The sequence below is a fragment of the Dermacentor albipictus genome, chromosome 10 (genome assembly GCF_038994185.2).
Source record: "Dermacentor albipictus isolate Rhodes 1998 colony chromosome 10, USDA_Dalb.pri_finalv2, whole genome shotgun sequence".
NCBI classification, from domain to species: domain Eukaryota; kingdom Metazoa; phylum Arthropoda; class Arachnida; order Ixodida; family Ixodidae; genus Dermacentor; species Dermacentor albipictus.
The window spans coordinates 28,687,114-28,712,291 of record NC_091830.1 but is presented as its reverse complement, the minus strand read 5'-3'; the positions used below and the strand labels follow the sequence as shown (position 1 = coordinate 28,712,291).

At 48.5% G+C, this 25,178-nt stretch overlaps 2 protein-coding genes across 2 annotated transcripts in view; both read right to left on the bottom strand.

The window, feature by feature from the left end:
• The window catches only part of LOC139050899 (neprilysin-1-like), a 284,773-nt gene that overhangs the window by 195,921 nt on the left and 63,674 nt on the right, over positions 1-25,178 (bottom strand). The gene's annotated exons all lie outside the window — the stretch shown is intronic.
• On the bottom strand, positions 8,959-11,897 carry LOC135901457 (uncharacterized). Its single transcript, XM_065431270.2, has 3 exons — positions 11,620-11,897; positions 11,219-11,332; positions 8,959-10,679 (listed from the first exon to the last, which is right to left on the bottom strand). The coding sequence occupies exons 1-3, from the start codon at positions 11,805-11,807 to the stop codon at positions 9,761-9,763; spliced, it is 1,221 nt and encodes a 406-aa protein (XP_065287342.2). The 5' UTR covers positions 11,808-11,897; the 3' UTR covers positions 8,959-9,760.

The window sequence follows — 25,178 nt, the reverse complement described above, 5'->3', positions numbered from 1 at the left end:
ACCCTTTGTCGTCGGAGAGGATATGGCCAAATACCTCGTGAAATTTGAGCACGTGTGCGAACGGAATAGCATTGAGCGATCCCTTTGGGCACAGAATCTGTTAGCCTTGCTTCCTGGGGAGGCATCAGACGTAATAACTTGCTTATCGAAAGAGGCGTTTGAGAGCTACAGTGATGTGAAGGAAGCGCTACTGCGGAAGTACAAATTGTCGCCCGAAGCTTTCCGGCAGAGGTTCCGGTATGCAAAAAAGGGTAAGGAGTCGAATGTTGACTTCGCGTTTCGTCTAAAAGCCGACCTGGTGGAATGGCTGAAGGGCGAAGAGGTTTACGACGACCGCGACAAAATTGTCGAATGCATCGCGTTGGAGCAGTTCTACCGTTGCATTGATGAGGATGTCCGGCTCTGGCTGCAAGATAGGCTAAAGGATGTTAAGCTAAACAAGGCAGCAGAGTTAGCGGAAGAGTATTACACACGCCGCAGCTTGCACAGCAAGGCAGTGCGCGTAGAAAAAGCTGATAGGAGAGATGGGTTTTACGGGAAGCCCGACGAACGGAAGGAAATCACGCGTCGCGAGTTTCGGGAAGACGAGTCCCTTCCCAAAGAAACTGTAAGGAATGGACAGAATGCATCTCAGAATGATGACGATGGTCCGAAACAGCGAAACGAAATGACGCGTTCTTTTGAAAAACGGAAACCGTTAACCTGCTACAATTGCAAAAAGCAAGGGCACATCGCTGCAAGCTGCCCAGAGAGAATTGCTTTTGCAGCGATACAGGAAACTCGCAAAAACATACGTCTATTGGAGCCCTATGTGCAGGAAATTAAGGTAAACGGCAAGAAATGCCGAGCACTGCGGGACTCTGCAGCAACTATGGACGTTGTTCACCCGTCTTTCGTCTCCTCGAGTGATTTTACGGGAGAGTGCGTTAGGATACGGCAAGTGGCCGAGAAGGAGAGTGTCTGTTTACCGATCGCAACGGTTATCATTGAAGGAGAGTTTGGGAAACTTAACACCGAAGCCGCTGTGTCAGCCGCCCTCCCGGAGCAATTTTCCTACCTCTTCTCAAATAGCTCGGAGCAGCTGCTGAGGGATCAGGGCAAATCATTCTTTGCCGACGTGGCGTACATGGCCCCCACGCGATCCAAAGCGCGCCCGCTGTCGAGGGAACTTGGCTTAGCGTCGGTGAGCGAAAGGCGGTGCGGCACACGGACTGATCAAGGTAACTTGAGTGGCGAGCAGTCACGGGAGAGGCAGAGCTCAGACGCTGGCCTAGACTAAAGCCCCTGCATCTACGCGCCACCGCCGCTCTCTTGTAGCGCCAACCTTTGTGTGCGCCGCCTTTTCCCCTCACACCAAATCCGGTTCCGGCATTTCCGCTTCCGGTATTTCCGGTTCCGGCGTTTCCGCTTCCTGGAGTTGCGCTGCGAGAATTTCCGCTCCCATTGCAGACGATGGTGAGACGCCCGTGCTAAGCAACCGGTGCAAATCTGAGTTGCTCGCACTAGCCATTCCACCAAGCGTCATTCGCGGCATCTACGCGCCGTACACGCCGTACAAGCGAGCAGATGCTCGCGTCACAACACTAACACAATTCGCAGTGCGCATCTGCTCGCGTCATCCACACTATTCGCCGTCCACCTTTGCACGCGTTACAACACGCGCACACGCACCAATTCACTGCACACATCCGCTCATATCGCACAAGAAAAGCACACTTGTTTTCACCATGTCACTGAATGCCCTCCACGCAAATTTGAACTTGTTATATTTCATAGCTTCACGTCATTGCAGTCCTTCACGTAGTGCACGCACTTGGGACGTTCGCTACCTTCGATCGTACGAGACAAGTTCAACCTCAGAATCAACAGCATAAACTCTATGCGTCTGCCGTACAAATTGGCGTCGCGAACTCCTTCACTAAAGTCCCTCCATACGTGCTGGCTGGAGGGGATGTATGCTTCAAAACAAGAAGAATTCAAAGGGGACAAGCTGTTGTATTCCGCTGAAGTAGTAGTTTGCGGCCGCTGTTTTCCAAATGCACGAAAAACGGGAGCGGTCTCCAAGCGCCCAGGCACTACATTCCACTGTACGTTGTCTCTCGTGGCCAAAGATTTCTTGCTCCGTGCTCGTGGCACATCCCGTCGCAGGTTGACGCGAAGCAGCGAACACGACCAGATCGCCGATTACAATATACGGTGGTTCTTGGATGGAATCGCATTCACAGTTTCAACCGCAGCTGGTGCAATTAAAGCCTCTCTATCGAAGCGAAAGTAAACAACGCTAAAGAACATAGCGTCACTTCCACTCGGAACAGGAAGTTGAAGCTACGTAAGTTCCGCTTCACGCCGGAAGCTAAGGGGGTGAGAGGAGAGGACGTGGAGGAGGAGGGTAGTAGGTTGGCGGTACTTAGCTTGGCCGGCGGTGGCGCGTAGATGCAGGGGCTTTAGCCTAGACGAGCGGGTCCTGGAAGTGAGTGGGAGTGACGCGTGCAGTGCTAGCCGCGATATAGACGCGACGCCGCAATTAGGCGACGCGGGCTCCACACTCGCTCCGGTTTCCGCCAGCCGGCAGGAGCAGGCTGCAGTTGAAAGAGAAAGTCTGATTCGCGAGCAACAGGAAGATTGTTCACTAGCCGATCTGAGGAAGGGCGTCAAACGGGGAGTGAAAAAAAAGGGGGTTTCATTTGGCAAAGAATCTGGCTTATCGTACCGCCGCTACACGGATAAGCAGGGTCGCAAATATAAGCAGCTTCAGATTCCGCGAAAATATCGCCGGGAAAAATGAATGACCTCATTTGCTTCCTCAGTAGTATGTTTTCGGTCCAAAGCGATTTCAAGGGGACCATTCCATTTGTAATTATTATTGCTGATTAATAATTGTTTCTTGTCTATTTTGTTGTGTTGTTAATTTGAAAACTGGTTGTTTGAGCCTGGTGTACTAGATCGTACACCTGCCTCTTGTTGCAGCGGGAGCAAAAAGAGGGATAGCAATTTAGTTAGGTTGATTTGAATTATGGCCTTGTCTGGTGTTTGACGGGAGACAGAGGGCACTTGTTCGTGTTGGGTGTTGCCTTTTGCCGGTCGGTTTTGCAAGCTGCAGAACGACCAAGCGGGACCAGTGGCGAGAAGCAAGGTCTTAGGAACGACCCGAGCGGAGCTGGTCAAGGTGCCTTGGCGACGACGTGGTGAGCAGAGCTCCAGTCCTGGCGAGTCGGACCTGGGCACGTGAAGTTACCTGGCGTCCCGACACTGGACGTGAACTTGGACGAGCCTGACGAACGTGCGCGCCTGGCATCCGAGCCACGTGGAGGCAGCTCGTCTTCCCGGCGCCTTATCTGAGGGCGGGGATGCTGTTGTGCCATTACCACAAGCCCGGATTCCGAATCTGCAAGATGCAGAATCTATCCTGCGAGCGCCCTAATTCTCCCTTCACAAGTCAAGATGCTGAGCCGTCAGGCAGCGGGGTCCTGCGGGAGAAGTTTCGGCTAGCCGCATGTTTGGACGTGTCGGCGTGTGCCAGACAGCCCGGCGCCGCACCTCCCTTTGCCTGGAGGTCTCCGCGCGCGCGAACTTTGAACCGGGTGGCCAGCGCGGTCGCTGGTTGGACCCCTCGGACGACCGTCGTGTGCTGACTTTGTATTGGGCCGTTGGAGTGACAATGGTTCCTCGGGGATTATAAAAGCAGCAACGCGCTGCCTGAAAAACAGGATCCGCCGACCCACCGGGAGACAGTGTCGCTCCCGACTGGGGGGAGATGTGTCACGCGTTTTCGCCGGACGTCGTCGTGCGAGAACAGTCGCGTTTGTTGTGAGCACTCGGCCCCAGTGCCGACCCGTTCATGTCCTGTATGATAACCTGTATATAATGTATAAGGTCCCTTTTGTTATTCTCATCGACGCCAGGCTCGGAGTCTTCGCTACCAACGCTCTGTCACGAAACGGGTGACGAGCGCTACGGGACCACAAAGCCGTAATCGGGGTGCAGCGGTGAAAGTTCGTAACACTGCTGGCACCGGTTGGATGTCGTAACAAGGGTGAACAAAGAGAACGGACACCAATTCCAACTCACGAAGCAATGACTCCCTGAAACCTTGTGCAATCCTTGTCAGAAGCTGTTGACTTGTCCCGGTAGCCACGGCAGTTGCTATCTGATCAACTTAGCGCCAGCTGCGAGGAAACTGTTAAAATTCAGTAGATTCCGAGATAGTTTCCCTGCGCTGAAAAAAAAATAAACTGCTAAGACAAACTCAGACTGCGCAGCTTGTGCCAGTAATCTACAGTAGCGGGAAAAAGTCTTTGGACCACGGATGCAATGAAATCTTTTTCTTCGCAGCCTGTCACGTAGGCTGAAAGCAAGTGGTTCAGCAACTCCTCGAGGAACGCAATGAATTGAGCCAATTTCACGCTGCAGAGCTTTACTAGAAGAAATTTAAATGTTTCGCTATTGCGGCAGTCCTAGGATTTTACCTCTCGACTGCACATGCGCGTGGTAAATATGACGAATACGTATCTTATACAAAACCTAAGTTGTATCTGCGCATTGCTGTTAAGTAGTTTTCGCGTTATTTATTTTGCTCGCTTTCCTTATTTTGTGGTTTTAAGAGTTATGTCTCATGTCAAATAGATGCACCTGTATTCGCAACTGCCTTAACTTCCGAAGTGTTTCCGAAAAAAAAATGCTCGATAGAAACTCCTGCAGAACTTACTGTTCCTTTGTGCTGTGTTTCTTTAACACTATTCATTTTCTTCAGCTTACCTGAGCTTTATGCTTTATCCTATTTGAATCTCTCATTTGTAGCATTTTTATGACGTGCACATTCTCAGAAACAGCTGGCATGCTTTTTTTGCTGCTGCTTTATTTCGGTAAGCCGTTATGAGCACAAAATCTGGCTCTTACTGTAACGTGTTGCATGTTCCCATGTAAAAGTAATGAAAATGCACATCGTTACGTGATTAACAAACAAAAACTTTAAGGCCATGACACAGGACTCTGCACTAATTCACAATGGCATTGCTCACTAAAACGGTATTGCCGACAAAAACAGCTTTCTTTTATGCTTCTTCTCCGAGTTTACGTGACTGTTCTAACGAGTCATATTTAACGTACCATCAAAAAATATGAAACACTTCTGCTTTGTTGACACGCGTGCTTGTTATGCATTTTGCCGGATCTATAGCACATTAACACATTGATGGGGTTATCGCTAGGCGCAGGAACAACTAAATGTAACCAACATTTTTTAGAGGTTATTGCCGATTCTACAGACGAATGGTCTAGCCTGATCAAATTGCGCGGAGATATATTGTTGTACACTTACGAGTGCTAGCGATCACGAGTAATCGTTCTTTAATGATATGTGATACCTGTATAAACAGGAAATGTGTATATGATGGCGTCCATGACGTATTTTCGCCTCTGCAATCAGTTCTAATGCATCCAGCCTGCAGAATCAGATCTTTCAAGATTGGTTCCCGTTACTGGGAGGGAGCTCTCGTGTGTGCGCGTATTTGGACATGACCTAAAGTGGACGAACTTGACCCGTGAGCTTATATTTCGACGATCGACGACTGTGCTCGTCCTATATTTGTGCGTTTGGTGTTGCTTGTATTTGCAAGCATAAGTTCACGCAATAAAAGTGATCTCTTAAATCGCCGTCCTGCCTGTACTTCACTCTTCAACTGTCACTACAACGGGACAACATGAAATCAATCAAGAAAGGTTCCATCCCTAAATAAGGCTATTCATGCTGTCTCCCGACATTGCTGAACGCTACTGCAGGCAACTTTGTCCGAGACGAGCCAGGTTCAGAGCCACGCTTGTGTTAAGCTTGCGAACTGCGCATTTCTCGCTAGCTGAAGTTGAGGTTGCCGCTGTATGGTTCCGAACTATATTTTTTTCGGGGTCAACCAACGGACGCCACAACGGAGGGTCACTGAAAGGGCGCAGCATTCTCAATATTTCCTTGTGATCACCCTTTTTTGTGTGTCGGAGCTCTCGCGCGACAAGATTGAAGCCCAATTTGATGACTGAAGGGCAATAGCTTGAAAAATATGTCCCAACACAAACTGCCACGCATGTGTACTACAAGGGCAAGTCATGCCATTAGGCGCGCAGATTTGACGCGCATTGAGGAGGTTCGAGGGAGTTTCTTACAATATGCACTGGCACATGTCAATCTCGCAAAATGTTCCGCACGCAGAGCTTCTACATAGGGTAACTAAAACGTTCGATACCCCGTCTACACATTGCAGGCCGTAACGCGAATACTTAACTAAGTGCTCGAATTCGCGATAAAAGAACGTGCTTCACCCATAAAGTATGTACACTCTAAAACAAAATTACACCCGCCGAGTTGTACCTTGCCACACAACAATAAACGTCATCTCGTCCGCATTTCCTTTCTTTAACGCTGCGAGCCCGTTAAGGCGTAAATATAGTCCGACGTAACGCGCGCGCGCGCGCGCGCTCGCACACGCTGCGTTACGTTGGCGAGAACAACTCCTTCTATAGTCCGACGCACTGCAGCGCCGACGTAACCGGCGGCTGCCAGCGCGCCCCGACGTGCCCGGCGCAGATTTGGCTCTTGCTCCAATCGCGCGCCGGCGCCGCCGACCGCGCCGACCCACAATGCATCGCGCGGAGGAAAATGGCGGATGCCTGTGCGAACAATATGAGTGGCGCCAGCGGCTCAAACGTTGAACTTGCATCGGATAGCGTGGTGGAGAGGTTTATCGAAGCCATAAAACAACACCCCTGCGTGTACGACACTAAGCGACTCGATTTCAGGGACCAACAGCGCAAAGAGAACGCGTGGGAACAGATACGGCACAGCAGCGGTCTCTCTACAGGTGAGCTGTGTTCGGCTTCATTTGCACGTTTCTCGGCCGAAGCATGCCACTTGCTGCACGCACGTACCGTACTGTTTGATCGGTATATTTTGTCCCTCCTTTCCGTGTGTAGTTGAAGAATGCCACAAGTTGTGGAAGAAGCTTCGAGATCGCTTTACCCGTGAACTCAAAGCAATCGAGCTCGCAACGAGGAGCGGCAGCGCCTACGTCGCGAGGCAGACGTGGGAGTTTGCCGATGCAATGAGCTTTTACAAGAACTGTGGTCGTCCCAGAAAGTGAGTTGGTTTCTGTTAGTTTTGCAGTGTTTGCTTTCACTGCTTGAGGTACGTGGAGGTACGCGCATAAAGTGTGTTCGTTGTACGGCATGAATTGGGTGCTACGTTCACGCACATGTGCACTGAGTCTCCTTCGTTATTTTTGCTTTTGTACCGTGACTTTCGCCGTCCGTGCTGGAGGATTTAGAATCCGTTTTTTTTTTGCTTTTTCTTTTGTTTCATGTAACTGCCTATGAACTGCTGGGCTGTATGGCGTTTAACAGCATGGCTTCGGGTGAAGGCCCTGGAGAAGTCTGTCAGCAATTGCTCGTCATTTCGGAATGTTTCACAGCTTTTATGCGGCACTCAGATGAGGGGACCGATTGCGTAGTAAAATCAGATGAACGTTTTGCCAGCTTTCGAAAGATAGAGTAATGTCGAACATGCCATCAAATAAACTTGCCGGACGGTCAGACATCTGTTGCGAAAATTCTGTGAATCCTCATGCTTCCGATTGTGCTTCGGTGTTGTGTGTTTTTGCATGTTTGGTTTCACGAGTTCGGCCCAACTGCATTCTTGGAACTGGCGTAGACTTCGTTTTCGGCTAACATGACATGTGCATTGGCTTTTGGTTGCTTGGTTGTTCGGCTTGCGGCTTTGCTGTTAGTGCTGGGGGTGGATCGAGGGTTGCAAAGGGTCAGGATATCGGTCGGGGAGGTGGCTCCTGCTTCTGGAAGGCTTTACTCACCGACGTTTCACAACACCAGCATTTTCGCTTTGTGAAACTGGTACAAACGTGGACAATTGGGACAGTTGGTTCAGCATTTTGCGTATTGGAACAGCGCTACCCACAGGCACGAAAACGAAGTCAAGACAATTGCGCGGGCCCTGAATTCAAACTGCATTGCATACATCAGTTGTAGTTAGATCTCATGTGTTTGTCTTACTTTCGTCTTCATCTCTGTGTGTAACGCTGTTTGACTCGACAGACATTGGCACTCTTTTTGCAGTAAAATAAAAAAGGAAACGAGAAAACTGAACTAACTAGAGTCGAACCTTTTTTTTTTTTCAGGACTACCTGCAACGTGGGGTCAGGTGCCGTGCCAAGAGGTGATGACAGCGCCCCAACAGCAGAAGAAATATTTAACGCAATACAAGGCAATTCGTCAGCACCGTCACCCATCGCCAATGCTGATGACTTGGAGCCTGCAGCAGCTAGTCCTGGTCAACCTGCCAGTCAGGTAGACTTCACATTGAGCGAGCCACCATCAAAACGTTCAAAGAAAGGAAGGAGTTGCGACTACTTCGAGGAACGGCTCCTTTCACAGCTCGGCAAACACACCACAGAAAACGAGGCTTTCGGGCAGTCTATTGCCATGAGCCTTGACAGGATGCCAACGAGAACTGCCTCTCGCTTTAAGGTTAAAATTATGGAACTTTTAGCAGAATTTGACGAGTATGAGGCTTAATATTAAGGTATACCTTTTGAGGCCTAGGTGACAGCAAATACATTATTTGCGCTTTGTTTCTTTTAATAACCTGAAGGGCATGGCAGTTCCCTTTTTTTTGCATTTCCTGCCATGTAGTGCAGTTTCATGATCTCATTGTGTTCATGTTCCTATTGTTTTAGTCAGCTGCATAGCTGGGATATATTTGTTGTTTGAGTGATGACCTATTTCACTGTAAGTATTGCAAGTTTCTATGTAGTTAGTAGTCTCCTGCCTCTTTCACCGCTTCATTTATTCGCAATGCAAGGTGCAATGCAATGCAAAGTGCAATGCGTTTTGTTTGTTTTAGTAACTTGAAGGACATTGCAGTTTCCTTTTTTTGCATTTCCTGCCATGCAGTGCAGTTTCCTGATATCATTGTGTTCATGTTCATATTATTTTAGTCAGCTGCATAGCTGTGATATATTTGTTGTTTGACTGTTGACCTGTTTCACTGTATGTATTGCAAGTTTCAATGTAGGTAGTAGTCTCCTGCCTCTTTCACCGCTTCATTTATTCGCAATGCAAGGTGTATGTGATAACCTGGTAACTTGAAAGCAATTTTTTGTTCAGCGCAGAATTAGACAGGACATAGGAAAGGGACACACGCAGCAGAAAGCCGAGTCCTGTGTTTGTCCTGCTTGTGTTTCTTTCCTACACACTGTCTAATTTTACGCTGGAAAAATGCTTTCGAATCACCGAGACCAAATAGCACATCTTTATACTCTTACAAGTGATCTCGTGCTTTGAGACTTCGATTGATGGGAAACAAGAAGGAAAAGAGACCCCCTGCTGAAATTCCACCATATGTTTACTCACACAGCACATGTTGACTTATAAGTGAAATGCCTTCCGCAATATAATCCTACACACCTTGATGTGTTCACACTAAACGTTATATACGAAAACAGTTCAATGGCATGGTACACGACACTTGCACACAACTTTATGTGGTATACCTGTACTAGAAGCAGGAGCACAAATGTTACATGAACCGTCGCAACACGCGTGTTATATGTCACTGGTGCAAACCATGTATAACTCCTGAACTGACCGATCACGAGATTGATAAATGAAGTTTCACATTTTGAGCTTATGTGTGATTTTTGCTTGCTTTGCATGGAAAAGAACGCAGTGTACAGACAGAGGGGCAACAACTTCATGCTGTGCATTAGCATCGCCTGACTACCCTCAGTTGCCATGGCAAAGAACCCCTTGGGGATATGAAGTACTCTGCAATGGCGTCTCGAATTCTCATGGCATCTGAAGCTGAGCGGCTGCCATTGCCAGTACTCTGCTGGTTTATGTACGCTATACTCTGCCTCCAACCGCCTTCTTGCACTCTGTCGCCACTGACCCTATCAGCATAATCATGAGGGCAGTAGGCATTGTCGAACAGCAGAAAATTATGCAGGCACACCGCCGCACTAACCATGTTTGTTAGCAATTCCACATCACCACTAACAGTTCCCAGGAAGCAGCGCCACCGGGAAACCAAAATTCCAAACGCGTTCTCAACGCAACGGCGTGCCCTTGAGAGCCTATAGTTAAACACTCTTTTCGTGTCATTCAGTTGTCTGCCGGGGTAAGGGCGCATTAAGTAAGGCCGCAAGGGAAATGCTGCATCTCCGACGATGCACAATGGCCACCCGTTATAACCCGATGGCAAGTTAAGTGTGTTGTCTTCAAAGCTCTTTCTGATCGGGCTTTTTTGATAGAAAGAACCGTCAGAGAGTCGGCCCTTGGCACCAATATCTACCAGTACAAAGCGGTAGTTTGCGTCGGCAACTGCCAGCATCAGTAATGAATAAAACCCCTTGTAATTATAATACTCCGAACCACTCTCGTCAGGGCACGTAATTGCGAAGTGTTTGCCATCTATGCACCCGACAGCATTGGGAAAGTCCCATTTCTTCTCGAACCCCTCTCTGATGAGCTCCCATTCTTCTGAGGTCGGCTCTCGCAGCACAAGTGGGGAAAGGCAGTCCCAAATGGCAGGCAGGGTCTCTTTCAGAATGCCGGAGACCGTGCTTACATGCATGCGGTAGCTCATAGCAATGTCGATCATAGAACCGCCAGTTGCCAGAAACCTGTGAAAGGTAGGAACAGAAGTATTTAATTAACATTGCTGTTCGTTTCCAGAAACAGAATTCTTGGGACTCGGGTAACACGTACATAAAGTGCCACTCAGTTGAAAAGAACTGTTAATATAGAGTCAAGCTTAAGAGTAGAGGGGGGGGGGGGGGGGGGCGCCACAGCTGTCTTCAGCTATGTTCAAGCATTCAGCCATTTGTGACGTGCTGTTTTTTCACGGGAACGTTGACTGAAATGCGCGGCATGCATGTGGAAAGAAAATGTGCGTTTGGAAAGATCAGCGCGAGAAGTGGTTAAACGACACACAATCGTTTTCCCTGCTATTGCACTGTATAAAGACTAGATCGATCGAAAGAATTAAAATTTTCTAAACCTTATCCGGAGGTTATGTGCTCACTTTCATGGGGAAATATAGGAAATACTATTCACAGCGAGAAACAGACGGTAACCTCTTAGGTAGAGCGCTGTGACAGATAAAAACAAGTGGATCTCGGTAAAGAGGCAACGGAACATACGTAAAAGTCACAATATTTACCGCAGCGTGACTGCCAGCCTTTCTCCTGGGCTGATTGGGTTCTTGTGGTTCGACGGGTGGAGGATGCGGTCGTGGACAAGGCTCAGGAGTTTATCAAAAGAGGCCTTGGTCATCCTGTGCGGCAAGTCATTGGACATAACGGTTTTCAAGCATGCACTAAGCATGTTCAAAGCAACACCTAGTCCCATTACGACAGGTTACATAGAGTAAAGCCATTTTTTAAAAATTGCTGCCCAAGCAGCGTCACGGAGTGTGAAAGCATTCGGCCCTACAAAGCATAATACAAGGTTTCACTTTCGTTCGTGCATTTTTATAGAAATAAAAACATCTGCTCACACACTTCACAGCGAGATAAAATCTACCCAAGAGTAAATCGCACCCTTTATGCGAAGTCTATTTACCTGAAGTACTTGAGATGGTACTCTGGGTCCTTTTGTCGTAGTTCTTGCACAAGCTGGTAGTACTCGCCTGTGCTTTTCCGCGCAGCGAAAATCTCTCGCACATACATCGAGCGCCGGCGCTTTCGCCGCAGGCGGTGCACTAATAACGCGAGAGAAAGTTTCTGTCGCGCAGATAAAATCCTAGCCATGGTTCGTAGTAGCCGCGATGCCGTGATGGAGCGGAACGGACGAGGATGCAAAGAAAAAGGCGCGAACGGAATGCAGACGACCCGCGGGTCGGCGAGCGGCGCGCGTGTCTGCGATCGCTCTGCGCATGCTCCCAAGAGAACCGCGTACAGCGCGCAGCGCCGAAGTATAGAGGGGATCGCATTTGTTCGGCGTTGCGTAACCGGCGTAACGTAACTGACCGCGAGGGACGCTTGCCCGCGCGCCGAGCACGTCGGACTATAAACGCGCCTTTACTTCCCAGTAACGAACGGCATGCGCGTTATCAGCATCACATAGCATTCCCGACAGGAAAGTAGCGGGCGCGGCGTTTTCAAGAAAGGAAACGAAAGCAAGGCACATGACGATTATTGTTGTGGGGCAGATATACACCTCAGAGGACGTGAGAGGATGTACCATTGTCTAAGAGTGTAGGTATACGCACTACAATTCGATATATTATTTTGTCACACCTTTGTGTATCAATATATGAAATAATTGTTACACGGAAGTCGTCGCAGATCTCAACCTACTTGTAACCAAACCAGGGAAGTGACACGTTTCTCCCGCCAGCAGCCACAGCGTACACTCTAAGAACACTTTACACACTTTGGGGTGCCCCTTCTGCCACACAACGATAATCGTCATCTGCCTTGATGCGTTTCCTTTCTTTAACGCTGCGAGCCCGGTACTTTCCAGTAACGAATCCTAATACGCGAAGCGTGTTCAATGCTGCATAAAAATGTGAGCGCGGCCTGTTACCTAGACGTCGTAAGAGGGCTCTCCCGGGCGTAGACTCACTCAATCGTAGTAGCTGGATCATCAGAGCCTCGGAAGCCTGAAGTCGTAGAGGGCGTGACTCAGCTTCGTAGAGCACTTTCTTGTTTGACGCTGGCTGAGGGACTCCAAGGCAAAGTCGGAGACCTTTTCTGTGGATGGCTTCTAAGCGCTCGTATTGGCTGTCGGAGGGTGACATCAGAGGTAGCTGATACAGGACTCGACTGGTAACCAACGCTGTATGTAGCCGTAGCATTGACGTCGGGTGGTTGCCCCAGCGTATGCCAGCGACTCGCTTGAGCACATGTAGCCTGGGTGACGATGACGCCACAACGTGGTCAACGCCGCGGCGCCAGTGTAGCCTGTGGTCTTAGGTAACGCCCAGGAATCGGACGTTGGTGACTTGTCGAATCTGGTATCCGTCCAAAGTCAGCGTCAAGCGTGTAGATTTTCTTTTCACTCCAGGAAATAGTATGAATGATGATTTCTCTGCTGATAGTGTTAATCCAATCGTTGCCAAGTGACCCTGAATTGCTTTTACTGCTCCCTGGGCTATTCGTGCGAGGCGGCGATGCTGGTAGCCGGAGACCCATATGCAGATATCATCGGCATATATAGATATCTTCACTGGTGTTCGATGGTTCAGTACTGTTGGGAGGCTACTCATGGCAATGTTAAATAATAAGGGAGATAAAACACTCCCCTGTGCTACACCACGAAATATACGTATTTCATCGCTCAAAGTGTCGCCAAGACGAACTCTGATGCGACGATCATTGAGGAACGTATGTACGAAGTGCAAGAGATGACCCGTGACGCCTATAACTTGTAACTGGCTGATGATGGCTCTTTGAGACACGTAGTCGTAAGCTTTAGAGACATCCATAAAAACAGCAAGTGTCGACAGGCCGTCCGCACTGTAATGTTCTATGTGGCTCAGCAGGGCCAGCACATTGTCTTGAGCGCTTAGGACGCTGCCGAAACCCAGTCATGCACGATGGATTGCGCTGCTCGAGATCGAGGGAAAGGATAGAACCACCCTGGACATTCGAGGACATCACATGCAACTTAAGTGTTCCACGATTGCAATCAAAGAGCTGCATTCCATCTGCAGAAGCCAAGTCATTAGTCCTGGAACACCTGAACACGACTTACCCGAATCACCTACAAGTATACACAGATGGCTCTGTCAAGGCAGACGAAGACCGCTGTGCAGCTGCATACTACATTCCCTCTCTAAGATATACGTGGTCTGGGCGTCTGGACTGTATAGCCTCGTCGACAGTTGTGGAAGGCGTAGCGATAGCTTCTGCTCTGCGCAAATTAAAGACTTTGCCTCCGCAGAATGTGGTTGTCCTTACGGACTCAAAGGCCGCATTACAACAAGTATACCGTGGTTTGCCATCCCTCAAGTTCCCACGCAAATCCCTAGCCATCGTGAAAGAACTCAACAGCAAAGGCTTCACAGTAAAATTTCAGTGGATTCCCTCCCACATTGGTATCTCAGGAAACGAAAAAGCTAATGCGCTTGCATACGCAGCACTCTATCATCCTCCCAAAATCAAGGCTCCAAAGAGTAACAACGTGCAAAAATGTGAAATTCGAAATCACTTTGCGTCGCTTTGGGTTCCACCGCATATGCCCTGCGTAACCAAGAGATTGCACCGAGAGGAAGCCTCACTTCTATATCGTATAAGGACAGGATCTGCTAACACACCGGCCTGGTTATTTAAAATGGGGCGACTCAATTCTCCGAACTGTACGGCATGCAACGAGACAGGAGACATTGAGCACTTTTTGTGGTCCTGCCAGCAATTCCAAGATGAAAGAGACACTCTCCTGAAGAATTTGCAACACAAGGACCTTCCGCATGCGCGCCTGCAACACCTTATATTTCCCGAGGGATCAGTGATGGCCCGCAAAGAAACTTCACGTCTCCTGATCGAATTCTTAAGAGACACTGGGTTGATGGACATATGGTGAAACCCATCAGCGGTATTGTGCGAGACGCTCGGGCGGAGCAATTGCCGGCCTTGTTCGCCAGGCTAAACCCGCCTGCTGCTACAATTCACCACCACCACCACCACCACCAGTAACGAATGGCATGCGCCAGTTCTGCCGAGCCAAAAAAAAAAAATTCCGCCAAGGAGGTTTCGTCGAGATGCGTAAAGATGCGCAGAGAGCAGGGCCATCTCGTGGCAAAACCAAAAAGCCAAATTCCCCGTGACCAAATGCCACGTGACTTACCTGAACTCTGATTGCGGACGTGCCGCGCGACACGCTTTTTTTTTTTTCTACTCCGAGCAGCAGCACTTGGCAGCGCGATTTCGTGACGGATCATGCTGGGCACGCGTCAAAATGACGCGCGCGCTTCCTGACATCCGCGCCTCAATCGCGCTTGAAATCGCGTCATGCGGTTTCGCCTCGATTACTACGGGTTCCGTGCGCGCTCTGAGCGCACCGGGTTCGCTCGTCATCGAGAGGCCGAGCGCGAGTCGTCCGAAACCGAAGTCGTCGTCAAGCGACGGGCACTAAAGGCCCGTTTATAGTCCGACGTTATCGGCGCGCGGGCGAGCGTCGTTCGCGGTCAGTCACGCTACGTCGGTTGCGCTGCGCCAGCCGAGATGCTGGCCTCGAGCTCCACCACTGGAAAAGCTGGCGCCACCGTCGGCGTGACGTGCTAGGAGGGATCACGTGGACATAGCGGCCGCGTCGGCTGCTTCGGGCGCGCCAAAGCGAGCTGAAAACGAGTTTAAATTCCCTCGTACGCTGCGGTCCTCATTTAGTGGCGAAGTTTTCCCCCCTCCGAGAGTCTCCTTTACAACGCTTGAAAGCACTACAATAGGTAGTGGCTGCCTTTGAAGGCGCGCAACATGGTAGGCTACTGCTCGGTGCCGCAGGGCCGGACGCACGTAACGGAGGCCCGTGTCAGCCTTATTCACACGTAGCCGCAGGACAAGAAGCTGTGTAAAGCTTGGCTCGCGAAACATAAAACCGGCAAACAGTCATCGGCTACAACTCGGGTATGCAGCAAGCACGGACGCGAGGAAGATTTCTGCTACGGCGCCCCGTCTGCGGTGTTCTGAAAACGCGCACTGAGACGCTCGCCCCAGTCCGCTGCTCGACTAATGTCATGATGGTTTTGTCTATGAACTTGTCGATGCTATAAATACTGGCAAGTTCAGTGGAGTGGAAAGGCAGCGGTAAGAAGCACATTTAAAAAAAGCATGGCATATGGTCATGTATATGTTATGAATTAATGCACTGGATTACAAAAAAGGAGCAGCGGGAAATTGCACGCTGAGAACACCGATAAACATACAGTGCGACGCAACTCGAGAAATAATATTGAAAGCTCAACGAATTTAGAAGACAAAAAATATTGAATCGTCGCGACGGCACATCACAGTCCCTGTAGGCGTCGAAGTCTCTACAATGAAATTATTTTTGAACAGCTCTGATAGCGCCCACGCAGCAATGGTTTCTTGTATACTGTCAAATGCTCATATTCTGTGGCCTAAAGCTCATGGCACGGTGCGAAAACGCGCACGTGGAGGAAGCGAAACAGTGCGCGGACAAGCATGCAGACGCGCAGTCGGTCGCTGCGAATCTGCGCAATCGCTGCATTGAGGCTTCGTTCTATTACGCTCCATTTAGTTATACAAACACCATAAGCACATATTTCACATAGTTTGCTCTCAGCGTTTACCTACCTTTCACGCAAGAAGCCGGTTCGGGAGACTCCATCGCAGCGACCGCGCGTAGTGGCGTTCACTGTACGTATTCGGTAAAGAGATCGTGTCTGTAAACGATTCTGTGCTTTCACTTTGCCCAAGATTATTATTTGGGCAGTAAAAACTTCTCTCGTTTCAAAAGTACTTACAGAAATGTACGGGAGAGCTCGCGCGTGGTGTTTTCAGTGAGCGCTGACAGCAAAACCTATGAAGAGCGCGCCACGTGATCCCTCATACTACGCCAGCGAGGCGCTTCCAATAGATGGCGACTCCGTAACTCCTCGCCGCCATATAACGCGCGCGCCGTAGGCTGCTATCTTCGGAGCATGCGCAGAAGGTTCGCCAAGTGGCGCGCCGTCCGCAAAAGCCGGCTGCAGAGTTGTGTTGGCGCCTTTTTCTTCGCGCGCAATGCATTGTGGTGGCAGAGTTCCGCCGACTTCGACGCACGAATGGCTCAGGAGCTATATCGGCGCCGGGCCCGTCGGGGCGCGTCGGAAGCTGCCGGTTACGTTGGCTGCGCCGGTGCGCCCGACTATAGAGGGGTCGTTTTTGCCGACGTGACGTAGCGTGCGCGCGCGCGGGCGTTACGTCGGACTATAAACGGCCCTTAACTGAACGAGTCTGGCAGAAGGCACAGGCTTGGCATACCCAGGAGACTCGAGAATAGGAAGAAGGAGAAGAAGGGGAAAATGAATAGCGTCAATAGTGCACTACCAAAATTGCGTGAAATAATAAATATTGTGCATTTCCTCACAGTGCCTTACCATCTTTCCCAATGGCACTTTATACAAAAACAGGAAAACGGACATAAAGCATGAAGCAATCGTATGGCGGCCTGCAGAGTCGGTGTTGTGCAGCTGCTAAGTGCAGTTTTATTACAAAGCACGCAAAATAAAAAATAAGCCTTGAAAAAACCGGCACGTTTACTCAATAAAAGCATTTTTAAAACGTTTTACGCACAGTGAACAAAGCGGTAACTGCACCCATACGCTAGCGAGTAACCAACGGGGGGGGGGGGGGGGGGAGGGGGGGGGTTAGCGAACTTAAACGTCATTGTAAGTTTTTTCTTACATACTTCAAAGCATTTATTCGCTCGCTCGACGGGTAGTTTTCTCGGTTTCCGGCATTCTTCGGGTACCCTCCATCGCACGCATCGCCGCCGCAAAAGCTGTTCGCCACAGGTGTTAAGAGAGGAACGTAGGCGTTCTCTCCCTCACTCTCTCTCGTACACAGCAGCTGTCGCGCGTCTTCTTCAGCGACTCATTATGCTTGCGGGTGTTTCCTCGTTAACTCATCTATCCTACTTTGTACTCCAGGTGGTGCTATGCGTTCTGCTATAGATTGCGCTCGGAAGATTCCCGTTAGGCTTGCATATGAAACAGGAGATATGCATTAGTCTGCCCCTGAGGGCCCAGAAAGCGTAATAAATTTAATCGCGCAAACGCCGCCCCACTGCTGTTAAACCTGCTGTATATCGTTGTACAGCAGATAATAGGCAATTGGCTCCCTGCCTTCCTTAAGGAGGTGTTGGGACTAGATCTCGTCAGTTAAGGTGCAGTACCCTCATGGTTATATTAATCAAGTGTTCGCAGAGTTTCCAGACGCAGGAATACGTTTTCTACTTCAGTTTTCACATGGTGTTCCTCGTACGTATGGACGCACCCAGCGCGGCAATGCCTGTACCACAACGGAAGTGGGCAAACCCCGCAATGAACAATGTTTAACGTTGTGCCAAACGTGTTCTACTTCAAATGGTGTAACGCCAAAGCGTGCATAACGCATCTTCTAGTGTCGTTGTCAAGAAATTGAAAAAGCGTTCATGGCATTACGTCCTAGTGCTCACACAGTCGCGGAGTGTCTTGAAAACACGAGGGCCCACGCGAGCCATTGGCAGCAACATTTGACGTTGTCCCACTGACTCGCCAAGTGGTCACAAGAACTTTTGACACATAAGGCATGTGTTTTACGCTGTGTCGTGTACTAGCAACCACAATGCGGCGCAGAAGCACACACGTCTACGTTATCAACCAGATAGACAAAAAATATGCAAGATCCATCTTAAGATGAATGTCGGCTTTAGTACGATCGTCAATGAAATGATGCATTGGCACACCTGTTACCACTGGCGAAACGCCTCGTGTATGAGGCGTGTTTGCAGCTAGGCTCGTGTCTTGCACTTTCCTCTGGACACGCTGCGCCGTCTAGCGTCACCGCATTGAAGTCCCCGCTGGCACGTGCGTGAATATATATTTGCACAAAATTTTCTGAATATATATGACGCGAATCAGTCTTGTTCCCCAGCCGCACAGGAGATTTAAATATTGTTTTGGCATCAAAGGGCGGTACATATATAGTGGCACTTAGTGTGGTGACCCAAGTTGGAAGCTGAGAGTTTCGAATAGTAACTCGGCGTATGCCCAGTGGGACATAACTAGTGGCCAAAGTTGGCGTAAGAGACGTTCACTGAAGAGCGACACATACCCACTGACCCAGCTTCTAACTAATTTTAACCTACGTCACTTGAAAGCAAAATTTATATGCCGCTATCCGTGCATGACAGACAGTAGCTCATTTTCGCTTCAAAAGTTTGAAATACGCCGAAATGTACGGCAGGGTCAGAACTATGGTCTTATATTCTACGACACACAAAAGGCACCTTTCTATTCGTTGGCCGTTGTTAACGCTCCCTAGACTGCTTACTTATCCTAAAATAGCCTGCTCAGGGTTACGTGGCCTAAGATACGAAACTGCTAGCATCGCTCCTTACAAGCATCGTGTTCCAAAGATACCTATTGAAAATAGACACCAGGTGGCGCTATTCGCATTATGTCCAGTTTCCCTACAAGTGGCAAAGGCGCTAATCTTTCAAAACGATTGAAATTCGGGAATGAAAGTTCCCTGAAAGAAAATACCGCAGCGCTGGAATCAGAAGATCACTGACAGTTTTCAATATGCAAAGTCTACGCCAACCATCAATCACTTTGCAGTATTTATACGAGGTCACTTGTTGATGGTTCAAGCAAAGTCAAGGTTTTAAAGTTAGCAGAAGCAATCTAAAGTTCAAATCGTCCTAAAATTTGTTACTACCACCTTATCCCCGTGATCTATGTACAATTTCGACAGGTAACACAGCTAAGTAGCAGGGGCATCTGATGATTAAGCTCAGAAAATCAAGTTAGAATGCATTTGTTTACCATCAACAGCTGTACTTTTCATAGATGACGTTCCATTTTCTTTCACTGTCTACTTCACTCTGGCCACACTTCCTCAACAAACCACTTGGCTTCGGAACGACGGTCATCTCTAGGCTGATCTCGGAAATAGAAGGCAGGAGGAACTGGTGCTCCGTGGGACGTCCGCGACGTTTCTGGTGCTGAAATAGATGACTTGAATTGCAGTGCAGTGTTCAACGCGAATGGTAGTTGGTAGCAGTCACTCATCAGCGCTGGTCGACTGTCAAATGCGTGATTTGCATGTGTTGTCACTAGCGCCGGCAACGAGGCTACCCGTGGGGCTTCATTTCTACGGAGAGGCTTCTTTGGGGCCACGTTTCGCCTCTTCCGTGTAGAGTTTGGTGGCTTTCGGGGTTGAGCCTGAGCGGCCGAGGTGCCTTTCGGGGGTGCTTGCAATAAACTTCGTAACTGACCTTGGTATGGTGAACTGGACTGAGGATAACCGATTGAAGGTGATTCTCTGGCTCTCTGAGCCTCTTCATGACTTCTCAAGGCTTGATACAGTTTCACAAGTGGCAAACCACCTTCATTCACCATGAGAGGCGTGAAATGAACTTTTCAAGCTTCTATTCAACTGTTCAAGTCCAGACAGCCACAGAAGATAGCTGTGACGTCAACGTCCTCTTTGCCGGCGTTTTTCTTGGATTGCCTGATGCCGAACGAAGTACTTTCCTTCTGGAAATTGGCTGTCTTTCTCGAGCAGCACATAGAAACGTATCAGCTTTCAGCAAGGGTTTCAAGAGCAGCGTGGTAACTAGTCAGGACATTGTTGATCTTTTGACAAGATCTGCGTCAGAGAAGTAAATTTTTCTCTACGCACAATGACTATTGGTCTTGTTTCAGTCTATCGAAAAGTCAACAGTGATCGTGGAGGGTGTCAATATCGTCATGTAGACGTCATGAAAGACGTCATTAAAGGCCGTGATAAGTGGGCCCTTTTGGTCCATTCAGATATGGTCTGTTTACAGATCCCAGGCTGACAGGGCGTGTGTTTTTAACGCTGTCATCGGTCTCGCAATGTTTGGCGGTACAGCAGCATCCACAAGAGGCAAAGTGCTTCCATGAATGACATACAGCGATGGTCTGGCAGAGTACGCGCTCTCACTGGTCCACTTCAGTACTTCCGCAGTGACACCGTTCCTGAGAGCTTCTCTTTCTTCGGGAGTGACCAAGAACCAGGCGGGGTTCAAGGATAACTGCATATCTGAAAGGACCAGGCGGGGTTCAAGGATAACTGCATATCTGAAAGCGATAGAATGAAAGGAAACTGCAAATAGCATTTTTTTCTCTTTACCATGCATCTCAATTTCCAGACAAGCTGGATATTGTGCGCACAATTTTCTTATGCAGCCAGTTTAATTGTCCGCTCTTCTAGACTGTAGCAATAATAGCGGTAGTATGATTTCCTTTCGCTGCCCCCTCCCAAGGCCAATTCTTCGCTTTTCATTTGGGTTCTTGCTTTTGAATAGATGATTCCGAAAGACAGAAAGATTTAGAGTTGCCGCTTTCTCGTATTAGCCCTATATTTTTCCGCCTCTATATTTTTTTTCCTTTAGTGCGGGCATAGTAGGTTGTGCCTAAAAAAGAAATCTGTGAGTTTGTGCACGATTTCTTTGTCTCTACTTAGTGTGCGACATGTTTGACATGTTCTACAACATTATAAGCGCGCATCCAAATAGACACCAACGCGTTGAAATACGCATCGAATGCATGGATCTAAGAATATACTCGAAAAGCGCTAGGTGCAAACACAAGTCTGTCTACAGTCTCGCCAGGAATGCAATCAGCGCCTTAGCAGAGGACAAAGCAGGCGCAAGGAGCCGTCACTGTACAACGACATTCCGCAGTTCAAAGCGTCTGCCTTAACGTAGTTTGACGGGTTCTTTTAAGGGGCTCTGAACCACCGTATCGGCTTGGTTAAAACACAAATTCAGCGGATCGTAAACGCTGCTGCGAGCATCTGAGCCAAATTCTGCACTCGCTCGCGGTGCGTCGGAGCCACAAGCGGAGCACGAAGTCATTTCGGGCTGCGGCCACTTCACCTGTCTGTCACGCGACGTCACAAAACCGCGAAAACTAATGGCGTTGAAATGAAATGTGCGCATCAAAGTTGCATCAATCTGCCGAAAAAAGCTGAATTTTTTCCCCAGAACAGCCGGACACTGCCCCGTTCAGAAATAAATAGAAGGTGGCTTCCTGTTGATGGCTCTGCCACTGGCTACTGGAAGCTGCCGGGGAGAATGGATATATTCGCGTATAATCAAAATTTCTGCGTGGCAGTACAGCGTTCCCGAGCCCTTTCAACACCTAAACGAAATAATTATGCCAAATTGTTTTCGCCGAGGATCTGTTTAAGCTGCGTTTTTTGCCCTTCCGTTGCACGCCGACGTGATCATCTACGAGACACCTAAAGCTAAGCAAGAAGAAGCGGGTTAGTAGCAGACGCTTGTGCCACCGTCCTCATCAGGTTATCTACTTACACTGCGCTAGCCCGGCCACCATGAGACTCTCCAAATCTGCGTCCTCTTCGCCTCTGGTCAGCCAATAAAGATACATAAGAAAAACATTCCAAGCAAGAGAATGCTATTTGCTCTGAAAGCAAACAAAAGTGACCTCCTGGAATCGAGCAGAGGAGCGTTTCATTTACCTGCTCAAACAACACTGCGAGTCACTGCCCAATGCCTGAGTCGGCGGTTACGCAACTGTCAGGAGATCGGGATAAAAGCATTGGAATAGCCTTGCGTTATTGGGTCCCTCAATACGTAAAAAATTTGATCAAACGCAAAAACAATTATAGCTGACTTGTATCCAGGTGACTTTCTTTTCCGAGTTACGCCTACCAGAAACGACTGAAGGTCAAAATTACAATCCAAGCGTCGGGCGCTGGAATAACTTAAGTACAGAAGAGTATCCCCGTAGTCAATAGATTAAACTTTTTTTTCGTGAAGTGGAACCCTCCAAGCTCTAACCAAGCTACGCAACCGCTAGGTTCCGGTGTAGCTGTGTCTAGTATGTAGCGCACAACGGCCTCCTTATAGGTGAGGCGCATGTGCCGCACCAGGTCTGTGCAGCTGTGCGCATCCGGCTTAAAGCACACGTGCTATCGGATATCTATTTCGGCGCGGCGTGTTTAACAAGTGTAATTTCACAAAGGAAACACAATGTGGTTGTGTGGCCACTTTTGGTGGTGTTAACCTTACCATCAACGCCGGCAACTTCTGCGCCCTCAACTCATCGCGATACAATGCTTGGATTCAATGCTTGAGAAAGAGCGCGGTTGGATGTTTGAAGAAGATGGCTTTAGGGAGTGAAACAAAATTTATCTGCTTTGAGTGCCGAGAATCGGCGGCGATTCATTGGTAGTGGGAAAACTAGCGGTCCGTGAGTCAGAGCATGACATGCATAGCCTTGTCACCACAGGCCAGGGCCCGTATGGTACGAGGAAAATTACGCCGGAAAAGGCCAAACGTGCCGCACACGTTTCTTTTCCGGTAGCCTTCAATCTATCACGGAGTTTCCGGTGCAAATGCGTTTTAGATTGGAAAAAAGCAAGCTTTTAAGGCACGTGTTATAGAAAGAAGAGCAGTGCTCGGCATCCGGAAAGTATGCAGTAGTCTCATAAGCACGCGTTTTGAGCACATGTCAATGTTTTTTCCTAACCACACCGCTTTCCGGAATTTTTCTTTTCCTGAGGGACGCGACCAAAAGGTCCCGTGCATTGATCGAAATAATATATACATGCACTTGAAATTATAGAGCAATACAATATTATCTTGGTTTCATGGTGAATGTCCAGGCTTGGAAGTTTCAGTGCCCAGAGAGCGATCCTTGCGTTTCAATCATTAAACAATGTTATGATGTGTCACGTTTATATCCTTCGATGGATGATTCAGTTGTGTTACGTCTGGCACGTTAACAGTGCACTTTTTACGTGCTATAAGCGCTGCTAGCTAGATAAACAAAAACATTGAATTTTCGCACTGCTCCCTGGAAGAAATAAGAATGGCTTTGACCACGTCTAGTGCAACTGCATACGCAATCGCATACAAAAACCGGTTATGTTGTCTACTTCAACGGACGTATTCGCCTCCCCTGGTCTACCGTGCTACCTTCCTGCGTGCCTGAGTCGATGCAACTGCTTGTTAATTAGACCACGCCGAATGCCGAGCATAATTTAGAATGCGTACTTGTCCTCTATATACGTGTAGACGTGTGTTAGATCTAAAATTCATAAAGGGCCTTGTATCCTTGTGATATCTGACAAGTGCTGGAAGTTCGGAGGGTCGGTAAAGTTGCATAACGACGTAAACGAACATAACAGCGCTTGTTACATCCATTTCTTTTGTTAGAGCCAGCCTTTCTTGCGCTGTTACTCTATCATTACGCATGCAATATTTGCTCAAAGAAAGTAATATTTCATGGGATACCCCGTGGTGACCAACACAAAGCTTCTGCGAAATACGCCAGGTCAAGTCCTTTTATCATGGTACGAAATATGCAGACAAAAAAATGAATGGCTTAACTCTGTTGCTTGCGATCGTGCGTATGTCACTAATTGAGGGTTTGTAGACGTTCAATTGTAATCCAGCTTGTTAGCATTATTACAATTAGGAAGCATTATTAGCATGAATCCCCGGGTTTCTTCGTTCATCAAACCGGGTAGCGTTGTTTAATTTCGACAGACAATATAGTAATCGCTATAGCAACGCAATCCTGCGTAACCAAGCTACAAATAACTTCATAAACCTGCACGTGTTGCTACGGGGTAAGAGAGATAATATAGTACATTAGGCGTGCGGGTGTGCGAATACGCAAAATTTTTAATAAGAATCAAATAGTCCTTCCTATACGGTTCATATTGGTTTCGAAAATTCACCATTCGAAATAGCCGAATATTTGTTTCTTTTTGGATATTCTAGGCTCTGAACAACACTTTGGAGTGGTTCCGAATGTCAGGCATAATGTTTTAGAGTTAGGCAGCCTACATGCGAATTTGTCTAGACAGCCCCGCCGACTTTGCCTACTTTCTGCCCAAAGACGCCATTCTGTACACACTTGGGCCGACGGGCCCTATGTGTCTTGTGCTTTTTGTGCAACGCTTGCCGAACTTGCCACTTCCATGCACACTTGGCTATGTGGACCCTCCTGTGCGCTTTCTTGCAGGCTAGCCGAACTTGCCAATTCCATACACACTTGGCCTGACTGGCGATCCGTTTTTTGTGCTTTTTCAGGCAGGCTAGCCGAACTTGTCACCTCCGTACACACTTGGCCTAACGGCCCCTCCATTCCTCATGCTTTTTCAAGCACGCTGGCCAATCTTGCACCTCCGCACACACTTTGCCTGATCGGTCCGCCTTATCTTTTGCTTTTCAGGCAGGCTGGCTGAAATTGCAAGCTCCATATACACTTGGGTTAAATGCCCCTCAAATTCTTGTGCTTATTCGGGTCAGCTGGGCAAATTTGACACCTACGTACACAGTTGGCCTAATGGGCCATACGTTTCTTGTGCATTTTAACGCAGCCGAATTTCATATTACAATGAACCAACTTGCCCAACAACGCATCCTGCTAATTTTCACGCAGGCTGGCCAAAATTTACACATCAGCAAAC

Excerpts from the sequence above, each read along its gene's own strand:
- LOC135901457 (XM_065431270.2), bottom strand. The coding sequence starts at position 11,807 with ATGGCTAGGATTTTATCTGCGCGACAGAAACTTTCTCTCGCGTTATTA. Across the intron at positions 11,333-11,619 it reads TACCATCTCAAGTACTTCAG|GATGACCAAGGCCTCTTTTG; the intron begins GTAAATAGACTT and ends CTTGCCGCACAG. Across the intron at positions 10,680-11,218 it reads AGGCTGGCAGTCACGCTGCG|GTTTCTGGCAACTGGCGGTT; the intron begins GTAAATATTGTG and ends TACCTTTCACAG.